Source organism: Polypterus senegalus, chromosome 15, assembly GCF_016835505.1.
Source record: "Polypterus senegalus isolate Bchr_013 chromosome 15, ASM1683550v1, whole genome shotgun sequence".
NCBI classification, from domain to species: Eukaryota; Metazoa; Chordata; class Cladistia; order Polypteriformes; family Polypteridae; genus Polypterus; species Polypterus senegalus.
This window is the reverse complement of record NC_053168.1, coordinates 35,706,594-35,722,218: the sequence shown is the minus strand read 5'-3', so window position 1 is coordinate 35,722,218 and position 15,625 is coordinate 35,706,594. Positions and strand designations below refer to the sequence as shown.

Here is a 15,625-nt window from a genome sequence, read left to right as displayed (position 1 = left end):
CTTTTTACTGAACTATTTTGAGGTCTGTGTAGTTGAGAAGGCACATTATCAAAGGCTGTGGGTGAGTCGAATTCCCATTATGAGTGTGTATTCTTTGGAACTGCTGAATTACCAGAGGAAAATCCTTAAGACTTAGAAAACCTTTCTGTGAATTCTCCTTGATTCTGAAATTACTCAAATTATTTCTTCTGTTCCTATCCCCTAATTCAATAAATTTGGATGAGGAATTAGTGACTCAGTGTTGTAGTGTATATATTTTATTTTCATAGCAACTTACTAAAATCTGCATAGCGTTGAACTCCTTGATGATCTTTTTTTGCTCATCTTTGACCTCAGCTGTATCGCAATGAATCACAATAAGCTCTTCCCAAGAAGACTTTGATATTGCAGTGAGTTGATCCATCATGAATTTCTTCAAGTTAGAGGACACTGCTTGTGACCAAGGAGATTCGAGAGTAGCATAAAGTATTTGTGAAAATGTTTTCGGAGAAATGATTAAAAAGAGAGACTCCCAATAGCTATTCCAAAAAGCATCCACCAGCTGCCTAGGATCACATTTATGATCTATTCCTTCTTTTCTTAATGAACCCCCCTGTCTGGTTTGGTACCTTGGTCACCTGTATCTTGTCTGGATTTTACATCAACTCACAAGTGCTCCCTCATGTTCACATTATACAGCATTTAATAAACAAGCTGTGTAACTGAATAATGTGTAATTAGGTTTACTTTATAATTGGCTATTCATTTTCAGCATGGCAGTGCATGGCTCTTAAAGGTTAAAAGTATATCTACAGTCAAACTGGGGTGACTTCAGCAAAACTATCACTTTAAATTAAGGTGGAACAGTATATATGTTTTATTGTATAAAGCATTGGCTTCAAACTAAGTCATATGTGAGCCCAGTTTATAAGTATGCAACAGCATTGTGTTGATTTATTGTTTCATATAAACAGTCAGTCAGGCTCTCTTAATTTGCAATCAACAGAATGTAGTATTTTTGCACATATACCATCCATTCATTATCCAACCTGCTATATCCTAACTACAGAGTCACAGGGGTTTGCTGGAGCCAATCCCAGCCAACACAGGGCGCAAGGCAGGAAACAAATTCCAGGCAGGGTGCCAGCCCACCGCAGGGTACGCACACACTAGGGACAATTTAGGATCACGAATGCACCTAACCTGCATGTCATTGGACTGTGGGAGGAAAGCGGAGCACCCGGAGGAAACCCATGCAGGCATGGGGAGAACATGCAAACTCCACGCAAGGAGGACCTGGGATGCGAACCCAGGTCTCCTAACTGCGAGGCAGCAGCACTACCCACTGCACCACTGTGCCGCCCTGCACATATACCTTCAGTTCCAATTAGAAAAGTGGAAGCACCATTGATTTTTTTAATAAAACTATTATTTCCAAAAAATATCAAATTTATCAACATTTATTGCATCAAATTATAAATGTTATTTTAAATTATTGTTATTAATAAAATAGTAACCTATTATTGTTATTTATTCATTGCTAATTTAATTAAAATGTTTCTAAAAATTCTGAAGTACCAAAAAAGGATGCAGTAAGGGTTCAGTCTTCATTGGGCTTACTCATCAGCCTTGAGAGGTCTTGGTAAAATGTCACTGCACACGGTCATTTACAACTCTTTAATATCAGAATGACACCTGAGACCTATTTATAGGAATCACTCTCAGTCAGTGCTGACAGCGTTTTTGAACACCTTGATATATTGCCCTTAGAATGCATTTTTCATCTCGGTTTTTATTATAAGTTTTTGACACTACTCCAGAAAATGCTTCATTCTGGTAGCAAAACTAGCAACAAATTACTATCTGAAGTACAAGGTGGACACTGAGGCTAAAAAGCAAACCGTAAAATGTCAAATAAGTTGGGAGTACACATTTCAGCAATGATCAGGCAAAACCCTGAGATACATAAAATTAGATAACCCTAAGGCTTAAACGGTAAAGTAAGGGGTCTGACATTTTTAACATTAAGAAGAGGCATACACTATGGAATTTTAGCCTGTCTTCTGAGATTCAAAGAATTTTTATTTTTTAAAATCAGTGTAAAATCACAGGAATGTTGTTCAATGTTTTAAAGTTGCTAGTCACAAGGTTCTGAACAATCCAAGTAGCTTATCAGCTCTTGATTGTTTTTTGAGAAGTAAAAAAATCAGGGCACTTTTAACTGATTTTGGAGGAGACACAGTACTTTTGCAAGCACAGATGTGAAACACTGGTGAACGAGGAAACACCGATTTAGTTCTATCAAAAACCTCATCCACTATTACGTTCAAGAAATATCATGACAGGGTCCTCAAAGACAAAATACTGAGGAATGTTGCCTAGAGACTGCCATTTCCTTATAGAATTGCATGCTTGTTTTTTTTAACAGATTAGCGTAAGTAACAGTAGTAGTCCAATACTCATAAAATGCAGGTACTTATATTCAAAATATGCAGTCTTCTGGATTTTGACCAGCTGATCTGAAAAATCACCTTTAAATTGTCCTGATTTTTTGGCAATCACTTATTTTAGTAATTTCCACTTTTAAGTATACATATACAGTACAACAGTTATAATGAGAACATCTGTGATGATCCAAAGTAGTGACTCTGCTACTAGGAATGCTGCTTCACTATAACAAATGGGACAGCCATGCTAAAGATTGTCATTACATTAAAAACAGCTGACCACTCCATAATCGTTTGGTTCCAGGGCAAGAAAATGTGACACATAAACCAATTATTGGCCTAACAAAGATGTTTTTGCCTCCTCTTTAAATAAAACCAATGAAAAATTAACACAATTGATGATCAAAAAAGGTGAAGGATTTCAATATTTGAAGCAGATGTTTCCAAGAACAACTGATGCCCAGATTTGTTGGTCCACAAATCAGACACAACATCAATGAGAAGCAGTTTGAAGATCTGCTAGTGGGGACGGATGATATCACCGGGAAGTCATTCAAGGATGTTGTTGAGAATTTTCTTGGCTACTGCAGAGCAACAAACTACATCCTTCATGCTTCAAGCAAACAATGCCATGAAATGTAACATGTCACTAAAGATTTGTTTTCTATATTCACACTTGGTTTTCTTCCACTAATCTTGGTGCAGTTAGTGATGAACATGGTGAAAGGTTTCACTTGGATGTTGCAGCAATAGAAAAATAGTATTAGGACAATTGGAATCCATCAATGCTATCTGACTAAGTCATCAGATGCTGTGTATAAATGAAACTCAGCAAAACATTTTAGTTTAATTGAATTAATGCAATATATCAGCATCATTAAGTGATTAAACACACTAACTTCAATAAAGGCATTTTTTCCCCAAATTCCTGTTTTGTTGTTCAATGTAATATATTAATATTGAATATAAATTTGCTGCACATTACACCCTACTTGTGAACACCACCCAATATAATACAATACACAATACAATACAGTTTATTTTTGTATAGCCCAAAATCACACAGGAAGTGCCGCAATGAGCTTTAACAGGCCCTGCCTCTTGACAGCCCCCCAGCCTTGACTCTCTGAGAAGACAAGGAAAAACTCCCAAAAACCTTGTAGGGAAAAATGGAAGAAACCTTGGGAAAGACAGTTCAAAGAGAAACCCCTTTCCAGGTAGGTTGGGCGTGCAGTGGGTGTCAAAAGAAGGGGGTCAATACAATACAATACACAGAACAGAACAAATCCTTAATACAGCATAATAATAAAACTTTTAGAAGTACGGAGCATAATTTAACAGTAGATGATATCACATAATAAGATTTGGATATTTTTAGAGTCCTGGAGACCTCATCCATCAAGCTGCCTCCCCATTTGGCCATTTCACGGCTGAAACGTTGCTCGGCCAGCCAATCCGATGAAAGGACCCCTTTTTCCCATGATTCCTGCGATCCTCCATCAGGGATGACTTTACTACAGGCAGGCAAACACTTGGCAGGTGGGCCAAGAACCAAGAACAGAAACAGAATAGGTGAGGGTTAGTAACAAATTATAACAATCATGTTACTTATGTTTTAGTGGTAATGACTAACAACAGAGATGCAGTATGTACAGTTAATCAGCAGCTCTAGGCAGGGTGTGCTAAACTGAAGTAGTGAGTCTTCAGCTGGGATTTAAAAGCTGGGACCGAAGGGGCATCACTTATAGAAGCAGGAAGACCATTCCACAGTTTAGGGGCCCTGTAACTAAAAGTTCGACCTCCCACTGCTATTTTATTAATCCTTGGAATCATAAGCAGACCGGCATCTTGAGATCTTAATGTGCGCTCAGGTTTGTAAGTCATGATAAGTTCAGACAAGTAAGCCGGACCTTGGCCATTTAATGCTTTATATGTTAAAAGGAGGATTTTGAAATCTGCCCTAAATTTAACCGGGAGCCAGTGTAAGGATTTAAGAACTGGAGTTATGTGTTCATATTTTCTTGTTCTTGTAATAATTCTTGCAGCCGTATTTTGGATTAACTGGAGGCTGTATAAAGAACAGTTGGAAACTGTGTTGATTTGAATATGGAAAAATGCTAGTAAAATAGTAGTAAAATGCTATACATACCTGATGGAGCTTGAGAGATGCTGCAAAGAGGAATGGGAGAAACTGGCCAACGATAGGTGTGCCAAGCTTGTGGCATCATATTCAAAAAGACTTGAGGGTGTAATTGCTGCCAAAGGTGCATCGACAAAGTATTGAGCAAAGGCTGTGAATACTTATGTACATGTGATTTTTTATTTTTTTTATTTTTAATAAATTTTCAAAAACCTCAAGTAAACTTTTTTCACATTGTCATTATGGGGTGTTGTGTGTAGAATTCTGAGGAATAAAAATGAATTTAATCCATTTTGGAATAAGGCTGTAACATAAAATGTGGGAAAAGTGATGCGCTGTGAACACTTTCCGGATACTGTATATAGCCAGTTGAGCTAAATGTAAGACACCGATTATCTTAAAGCTGCAACAAGCCCTAAAATACCTTTAAAGCTCAGCAGGGTAATTTGAGAATATAAACCTCCAAATAACCTGTTCCTTCTTTGCACATGTAGTTTTTCTTATTCTATTTTTGTCTAACATATTAAATCATGAAACTAAACCTACCCAGTTGTTGCCATGTGATTTCATTGTTTGTCTCTTATTTTGCCACTCTACCATAACCACCTGATTGATGGAGTTCTTCTCCTTCATTTCTTCTGCCGTGTTCTCCCACTTCAGCACAGGATATCTGAAGATCTGTGGGTTCTTTGTCACCTATCTGACCAAGGCACTTCTTATTTTGGTCAGACAGTCAGGTCTAGTATGAATCCTGATGGGTCTGGACTTCCTCCATTTCACAGTTATTGAAGTGCCATTGTGCTCCAGGGAACACTTAAAGCTTTAGATATGGTTTTATACCTCTGATCTTTGTCTCACCACATTTTGGTCACAGAGGTCTACAAAGCGTTCATTGGATTTCATGCCTTGGTTTTTGTGCTAACATGTAATGTGAATTGTGGATCTTATATACACAGGTACGTGTCTTTCTAAACAATGTTCAATAAACAGATGGACCCATATCAAGTTGTGTACAAACCTCAAGGTGAATTAAAGTAAACAGGATACACCTAACCACAATTTGGTGTGGCACAGCAAAGGGTCTGAATACTCGAATACTTTTCTGAAAACATGCTTTATCTTTGTCATTATAGATTATTGAGTGTAGATTGATGGGCAAAAATTACACATTTATCCCATTAAAAATAAATCTACCACACAAAAATATGCAGAATGTGAAGGGGTATATCTTTGGATTTTTTAACGCTGTCTTGCACACTGAAACATTTGAACTTTCACCAACATTACAGCATTTTTTGAAAGCTCATTTAAATATTTCACATGAATGAATCAGTCTTAATTTTTGTATAGTTCCTTTTTCTCTGCTCTGCTATAGCTCGCTTAGCTACAATGCGTATTTTGTACAATATGTAATTATTCAAATACAATTTTCAAAGTGTGAATGAGTGAGGTAGATTATGTATGTAACAATTTGATGCATCCCCCAATAAACACAATTCTACATTTTTCTTGGCATATGCTTTATTTTTTATTCTGCTTTCTTTGTCATTCTGTAAAAGAAAATGAAAAAGTGTTTGAAACTGCCTGCCTGTTAAACTAAGAAATCCTGACTTCATTTGTACCAGTGAGAAAGTGAGATCAAATATAACATTTAACTTTTTATTTTGTTCTCTGATAATAGTTTACATATATGACGTCTTATTTCTTTTAACCGGTATTTTCACTATTACCTATTTTGGGACTTTACATAATACTTAATGCAAATGTATGTTTCTGGACTATACGATTTATCTCTATGCTTATTGGTGTGATTGGAATGCTTTGTAGTCATTACATGTAAATGAAAAAAAGACGCTTTTTTGTTTTGTTTCTTCAGTCTACCATGTTTCATTAAACAAAGCACAGAGTAGCTTCATCACCTCATGTATAACACCGTGTGTAGAATTCACACTATAACATGGCTTATGGACAAAACCAGAAATGTGCATATGCACAAAAAAATCTAGATGCATAAAACTGTACGTATGCCAAGTTCCACACACTTCCCTTGTATAAATCCCAATGAACTTGAAATGTAACGCATGTGCACTTGCCTACAGCCCCATCCCAACTTCTCCCAAAATTTTGCATATTTTAATATGCCAATCAATATAAATATCAACTTCTGCTTAGTGTTTTGTTAAAAGACAATGGCAAAATCACGTTGAAAAAGAATGTCAGTGAATGTGAACTGGACACAAGGAAAAATGTACTATTTGTTGGCTTAAGCAGTGGTATAAGCAAGAAAAGTAAGTTATGGAGTGATACGGCATGGCAGAGATACTCGAAAGTTCAAGTTCCTGAAATAAAAAAGAAGCGGTCAGATATCAGAGTCAACATGAGAAGGCGAGTCGCAGCCCACCGTCTGTTTATTCCATTTCAAACAATATTACAAATGCTGACTCCCATGCCGATGACATGACTCCATGCAGTGATGCTGCTGCTGTGCCCAGCACGTCTTCAGACATTGGCTGAACATACATCTCTGCCTCAGAAATTGCTGGGCGACCATCTGCTTGTGTACTGACCAACGCTGTTCTGGAGTCACAAAATGCTGTAAGAGATGTGGCCAATGAACTAAGGAATATAAGGGCTGTACTTTGTGATATTGACCACAGTTTAAATGAATTGGTTAAAAAATAAATGTTGCATCTGATTACCTATTTTTACATTCTGCTAATTACATTCAATGCAGTGGGTTGGCGCCCTGCCCGGGATTGGTTCTTGACTTGCGCCCTGTGTTGGCTGGGATTGACTCCAGCAGACCCCCGTGACCCTGTGATCGGATTCAACGGGTTGGAAAATGGATGGATGGATGGATAATTACATTCAAACAAAGTTGTAATGCTGTCTGATTTGGCTGACCATTTGGTAGTTTAATCATACCACATCTCTTCAGGTACGGGCAAGCTGTATGCTACATGCCTGCACAATGCAACACACTTTCTGTGGTCTATCAAGCAGAGGAAATGCATTCTATTTATATACTGTAAGCAAATTCATACTCTGAAGTGTAGCATTGATGCCGAGTGACACAATGGATCGATTCTCTTCTCTTTACATGGCTATTTAATGTGACTCGCTATCTTTAAAAGAACTGCTTGCCTTTTGCCGCACTAGTTGGAAAAAGTACCTGCGACTGTAGGGAGCTGCCATTTTTATAGGTTCTCCAGCTATATATGATGTAATACCAGCTCATTACTTTGGTGATTCATCCATGGCTGATGCAACTTGTCCAGTGCCATTGCAATAGCAATGTGCGTGCAGCTGACCGCTCCGATTACGTCTGGAAAACTGGACTTTGCTGCAAATTGTGCTTTGATGTTTCACAATTCAACTACAGTGTAAGGAAATCTTATATATCTGGATGATCTCGGTTATGTCTGTGAAATAGCCAATTGGTCAACAAGTTCACGTTGAAAAGCTCCTGTGGTTAAAAACCTGAGAGTGGAGAGAACTTGCAGAGGGGCAGGTAGCGCACAATTCCTCACAGTTTGCCTTTGTACAGCCCGACCAAGTTAAGCACACAGCTCCAGGAGGATAACTGTTGGAAATTGAAATCGACTTCGAAGCCAGTCATCATCATCATCTATAAATACACACTCTCTTCTAATTTTTACATTTGCGATGTCCTCTAACACCACTAAAGAAGCTATGGTAGTTGGAATAGTTTGGCCATTCTATGCACCATTATTTTGTTACAGAATGATTACAATCAACTGCTTTAAATTTGTAAACGATTTTGTGTAAATTTGTGTAATTTTGGTGTATTTGATAAATTCTGCATCATTGATGGAAATATGAAAAAGAAAGGTAAATGACACAGAAACAGCATCATTGTGTTGACTCTGGGTGCTGCTAGTTTGCAAAACTGAGCAGAAATGTGTGTACACAAGGTAGGGGGCTACTGTGAAAATATGCGTGGCTTTTTGCCAAGTTTAGATTTTATACATCTCAAAGTGTGTAAGGAAAAGGGCATACGCAACATTTTTGTGCATAGGTACTGTTTATACATGAGGCCCCTGGTGAAAATAACGGAATTCCATGTTGGAGTTCATTTATAATGGAAGGCTCAAGAGACTTGTTTTATTTACTGAGTATTTTCTGCAAAAGATTCCTTCATTTTTGTTTTCTTAATTTTCTACAAACTACCAATCCTTGAGTTAAACCTGATATATTTTGCAGATATATTGTAAGGTTTGGCTTATTTAATATTGTATTAGGAAACAATTAGTTGTAATTAATTTGCCAGTTTAATTTAGCCTTTGTTATTGTAAGTCTTGTCTTGTTTAGAATTCTCCACATAAAAGCATGAAACAGCTGGGACTGGTACAATCACTGTGTCATGTTTCACAGAATAGAGATATTACTTGCTGAATCGGCATAACAATCACCCAGAGCATCTGGTGTAATTCATCTTTTCCATTTTATGCTCAAATGAAATCCAGTTAATGCAAGACACCGTCTATTGCCTTCAACTGCTTATTTCTGCACCTCGGAGATTGGTTGCCCATCTTTGATTGCATTCTATTGCATGATTATAGGCTGATGCAGTATATCTTTTAATTAAGATAACATAAGCCTGTCCGTCCATGTCATCCATTCATTACTGAAAAGGTTTATTCAGTTCTGGGTCGCTCAAATTGGAACCTGTCCAAACAGCATTAGGATCAAGGCAGGAACTGTAAGTTTATTTTCAATTGAACTTTATAACAGATAATTAATAAAGGTAAATACAAGTCAGTTTTTCATTTTTGTATTGCCTAGACAACCTCATTTTAGTACTATAACATTTTTAAATCTATGTAATCCTGTTTCTAATCAAGGGTCAATAGAGTTTCAGGCACAAAGCAGGAACAGTATATCTAGCTTTGATTAAATATTTACAATTTATAACTAACAAAAGTCAGCTTATCCACTCATATTCCTAAGGACAAAAAAAAACTTTTATGTTAATTGCCTGAGGCTTATTGAAATTGTGAATAGCATTACATTTATTGTCAGAATACACACAAAGTTATGATATTGTTGTAAACATTAATCTAATTTGATAATCTGTTGTCAAAATCATGTATTCTTTGTGTCTCGCTACAGGCTTACAATCTGAACATGTATGGCAGCAAATACCAATGGATCATTCCAGGCTGGTACCAAGGAAACTGGTGGGAGCAGGCCAATTCCACCAACTGCACCACAAAGAAACTGCTTGCAGCCATGGAGGGGTACATCAGTGTGGACTTTGAGCCTCTAAGTACAAAACAAATCAGAGGAATATCAGGAAGGGTATGTAGCATTTCTATAAATGACATGGTTTAGATACAGAGCTGGTGATGAAAATTGAAATGATTTGTAGAGAAAAAGCAAAATGATCAAGGCCAAAGGAGGAAAATAATAACAGCAGGTGATGAAAGAAGGAATATCTGAGAGTATCAGAGGATAGGATGAGGTCAAACTACCAGGGGGAAGTCAAAATACAAATCGACAAAACCTGAAAAAACTTTAGTCAAATTTGAAACAAAAGAATAGTGTTTTTTAAAGAATCACAGTTTATCAAGTATGTTTTATTTAATTTTTATCGCAAAACTAGGATACCATATTTTAAGTGTTAATGTGGTAGTGACATACAGTAAGATGAAGGTATCTTTGCTACACACAAAATGTTTATGCTTGGGAAAAAGTGGTAGCTTGTAATGAGCAGAACAGAGAACTGACACTGAAATGTAGTGTCAGTTCTGTTTTGAAGGCAATGTCAATATTGCAAAACAAGAAACTTACAAAAGCCAGTTTTAGGAGGTCTTAAAGGATTTTAAGGGTGGAAAACAAGGAATACTAAAGCCTCATTCACGCTGCAATGTTATTTTTCTTCAGCTGCATAAAGCAAATAATCTGTAGCACACCAGTAAAATCAATTCTGTTTACACCTCCTTAAAAATGTGACATGCTGCCGATTCCCCACACAAAGACACACTAAACCACACCATGGTGCCCATTACTGTGTTTTCTCAACAGTAAAAATCAGTACACAAAGTGTCACTGATGAAAAAATGGCTACCCAGTAACCACATTATCATAGATGAGGATGTGCACACTTCCACTATGGATCTTTATTAAAGTACTAAATGAGAGGGAGATGTATGCGGAAGTAATGCATGGAAATGTTTCCAGTTTGATGGATGGCTGGGGCTCTTACCTTGCCAGGATACCTTCTTAAAGGAAATACTGGGGGAGCAGATGTGCACAAAGCACTGCCTCACACAGAGCACTAGATGGCAGGCCAACTAGGTTGTAGTGGTGCCTTGGATTCCCACAGGGCTCCGTGGGAGTTTGAGTTTGACACAGCCCTTTTAGGTTCCGTGGGGGCTGCCAGGGGGAGCTGCAAAACCCTACTTTGTTGGGCTTCCTCCAGTCCTCACTAATGAGCTACCCTAGAGTACTCCCAGGAGCAGCATGCCTGCCTTCATTTGGGGCACAAGAGTTGGGTGTAAGGTGACAAAGCTTGCTGGAGGAGGAGTGGAGGTGTTAAAAGAGGAGAAGAAGAGAAAGAAAGTGCTCTGGACTTTGATTATCGTGCTTGCTAAACTGTGCTTTCCTGGGAAACGCTACTTGAGAAGTGTTTCCCCTGCAAAACAAAGCATGTCCTGCAGAGACTTGTGCTGGGTTTGGGGAGCTGGTGTGCCCCCTGGTGACCACACCAGAGAGGAACTAAACACCTTTCTTCTTGTACAAATGGCACACATTTTGCTAGAAATGAAGAGCAATTTATGTTCCTAAAAACCTGAGTTTTGCTGTTAATTCAGTTTCAAGTTAATTTTTTAGCTCATAACTACCAGCACAACTTACAATTATTGTAACAAAGATACAGTCAGTGCCATCTTAACAGCATTATAGGCCCCCTGGCAAAGCAGTGCACTGGGCCCCCTACCTACACAACCACTCAGCTAGTGTGGAAGACAAATGTTCTCTTCGTTCCCTTGTACTAATTCATGTCTGAGAAGTAAGCTTTACAAAACCATGTTATAGCATGCTTTGTTTTAGCAAACAGAAAAATATTTGTGCAAAGGACTCAAGGTCTAAGCATAACACACATGAGTCTGACTTATCACGTTTTCCCTTAACTTACATCTGAACGCCATAACAAAAGGGGCCAAGAAATCAAGTTGCATAAGGGGCGTTGAAGGGGCTCAAGGATTTTGTATAATAAAGTGTTGACTGTTACATTTCATAATGATATTAAATCACACATTCTTGGGGTATAAAACTGGACCCCACCCAACAGATGGGGATCAGAAGAGCCCTGACGCTGTCATGTATATTTGATTGTCTGCTTTTCTGAAACTCTTCTCACCGTGACTCTAAAAATAAAGCTGCTTTATAACCGCACCTGCTGTCGGGTCTGAGTTTTCGTCCACACTAGTCACAGCATACATAGATTTGCATGGGGGTCCTATACTCATGGGGCACCCAGGCAAATGTGTTAAGACAGCCCTGGATACAGTATAAATAATTAAAGTGTAAAACAAGTGTACAACAAAACTTAGCTTTCTGACAAAAATATGTAATTTACATGAATTTCAAATAATCTAATGCTACAATATAAAGTATATTTTTTGCAGAAAACTGGTAGACTGTTACGCGATTTTCTAAAAGTGTAAGCTAAATCTGATATTTTAATCTTCCTTCTACTAACTTTAATGTCATCACCTTGACTTGTAGCCCTCACCATTAGTTTACTACATCTAATATTGTACTATTAAAGAGCTTGGAAACATTATAATTAAAGTACTTTTCAGGGATAAAACAAAGGAGAAACACAGTAAGAGCCTGTCCCACCAGACTTGACTACACAAATAGTTTGCTCTGTTTGTGAATATGGGTGAGTTTTTCACTTCCCCAGATTCCAGCAGTAACTCAGATTGTTCGGTACCATTTTTTAAAAAATCATTACTGAATTTTAGCTAAGTTATTATGTCCTATCTGTGGCTAATTTACACTTAAGACATCGAAAAACACAAATTGGCGCTGTCCTGTTTTATTTCATTGTCTATTCTCAAAACTGACCGGCATGACTGAAAAAGTTCACAAGTGATCATACCTGTAGTGGCAATGTATAAGTCACATAAAAATACACTCTCTCTTCTTAATTATCGATTTGCTTACATAGATTCTTGTTTCGCAATATTGGTGTAAATGAGATGCCATAAATATAGAATCTTAATCATTTGTGAATGACAGTCATTTTGGAGTTCTACTTACGTAGCTGTACGGATTGTGTATACACAGATACAAGTTTGCAGGATTAAGACTTCTAAACATAATAGTTGGGATTGTATTTGTTAGCTTATTAAATTGTTTGCTAAATGCTTCAGCTTCCCTATCTCCTTGCAAGCAAATCCTTTCCTTACACTGATGGCAGAATGTGACCAGGTTTCATTTACATTAGAATCACTTTTCAGGCCCAGATATCTTAAACAACTTCTGTTCTTTTACTGTGCAATGATAATCTACTTACCGTTGGACAAAACTGTTCCTAGTACCTTACATAAAGAAAAAAAAAACACACACAAATCTCTCTCCTCCTAGGTTACTGACCTCATGGCATCGGGGAGCACATCTCGGAGAACACTGTTGGCTCCCTCAAAGTCTTAACTGTTTTTCTCACTCATCCTGGTAGAATTTAAGGATCTCTTTTTTTAAGTGACATCCGCACACTGTATGCATCACACTGTTCTCTGGCATGTAGAGCTCCTCTCCAATTATCGGTGTTGGTTTTCTCTTCCCTTAAGTGCTCTGGTGTGTTCTTACCCTGTCATGGACTTTTAATTTATTGTTCAATTTTCAAAATAATTTACATCATTTTACACTAATCCCTTTTGTTCTACTTCATAAAAATAAAGATTTGATCTGATTATGTCAGCTGATAAGACACATTTTTAGAAACTAACAGTTATTGGCCTAGAGATCAGGCATATGCTGCACATTAGGATACCTTGGAGAAATTCTTTAAAATACTGCATAATTTAAATTGTTCTATTAGAATTATTTAAAACAAACAAAAATACAGATAAAATGTACAAAGGCGAATTATAGCTGTGTTTCACTTTCTAATGAGCGCTCTATCTAAGAAGTGTTAGATATTTCTTCTTAGTGTTTAGTCATTCTATATTTTTACGATTGATCTACCAAGTATGCTGCTTCCAATCTGTTCTCTTGTAACTGTTGAAAATTAAAACCACATTTATAATCACCCAACACTTACAGTAAACCTTTGGGATTAAGCTTTATCTGATACTATTCAAAACTAATTAATGGGTTATGTACTTCACTTCTATTTTTGCAAGCTAGACATCTTTGGATTTTCTATAATAACTAGGTCAGATGAACTTGTCACTGTAAACAAAGGAGTAACAGACTATGTTCTCAATTCCTTGATAAAATAGCGAGTTTCTTTGAAACCAAAGATAATCTTAATTTTATATAACATCATCCCAAGACACTCGGTAAGTACAGATCCACTGTATAATTGTTTTAAAACAATGTGCAGTACGTTTTTAACATGTAAAAAGCAAGTAGGTTAAGGGAAATCAGAGTCACCCAGTAAGTCAAAGACCAGGAGGATGAATGGTCACTTTTGTGGTTTAAAGTACACTGCCACAGAGACATCAAAAACAGGTTTTTATAAGTAAACAAATACATGAAAAAATTATAATAATTCTGAACCTGTTTCTCACAGGGGTCCTTCGAGCTATATTGTCAGGAACCCAAACAGGCCCAGTTCTACAGTAGAGGCGAAGCCGCCATCGTGCCACTTAATTTCAGCTGCCCCCTCACCCTATAATACCTTCACTCATTTTCTAAACCATTGTATTTAAAATTTAAAATTCTCGCAATTTCCTAAATGTCAAAAAAAAAAATTAAAGAGAATTTCTTTGTAGTTAGAAGAAAACTTGACTTACGCATTTAACGAATCGGCGACAAGTTTACTTAATTCATCAGTAAAATTCCGATTAACACTACAAAAACTTTTGATTGATGTGCTGAGTACTTGAGCTGCCACAATTCACGTGTAGTGACTTGCCCGTTTTTCTTTGAAGCAAGTTACCGACATTCGACGGGAAAAGACGAGCCCCGCTGAGAGCCTGCACAACTGGCAGAACTGGGCCTGAACCCTTTGTTAGCATTATTTGTCCAAAATCATCCCAGCCTAAAAAGAATCCTAATTATTTCCCATCATGAATCATACAAAAACCAAGAGAATCTTGTCAAGGAAAGGGATACTTGGAATTACACCAGAGCCAGGTCTATATTGATATTTAGATATTATATGATCCTGATAAGTAATAAAGAGCTAATGTGTGGTTTTGGTTGGATGGAATTCCCATTGGCTGGAAAGTATATCCAGAACATATCTTGGTAATGGAAACTGGCTCTTTGAACATGGTCTGTTATGTTACTTTACTGGTAGGGAGAGAGCAATAAGGATGATGACTAGATACACAGTAGTTACATTCACCTCCTTCTACAGCTTTATGTAACCCAGCATCTTGATTGAAGTTGCTCTCCTTGCTACTCTAAAGTTGCCCCAAAAGGTGTGACCAATTAGTACAACCCCAATTCCAAAAAATGTTGGAACACTGTGTAAAATGTAAATAAAAACAGAATGCAATGATTTGCAGATCTCATAAGCCCATATTTTATTTGCAACAGAACACAGAAAACATTTCAAATATTGAAAGTGGGACATTTTACTATTTCATGAAAAATATTAACTCATTTTGAATTTTATGGCAGCAACACGTCTAAACAAATTTGGGACGAGGAAACAAAAAACTGGAAAAGATAGTGGTACTAAAAAGAAACAACCAGAAGAACATTTTGCATCTAATTAGATTAATTGGCAACAGGTCCGTAACATGACTGGGCATAAAAAGAGCATCTTACAAAGGCAGAGTCTATTAGAAGTAAGAATGGGCAGAGATTCACCAATCTGCAAAATGGCACATTTACAAATTGTGGAACAATT

At 37.2% G+C, this 15,625-nt stretch overlaps 1 protein-coding gene across 1 annotated transcript in view; it reads left to right on the top strand.

Annotated features, from left to right (window-relative positions):
* gabbr2 (gamma-aminobutyric acid (GABA) B receptor, 2) overlaps window positions 1–15,625 on the top strand; it is an 899,531-nt gene that overhangs the window by 604,477 nt on the left and 279,429 nt on the right. The window contains exon 6 of the mRNA XM_039736684.1: window positions 9,700–9,888. Within this exon, the coding sequence (XP_039592618.1) occupies window positions 9,700–9,888 (189 nt within the window). The remainder of the gene's footprint in view (window positions 1–9,699; window positions 9,889–15,625) is intronic.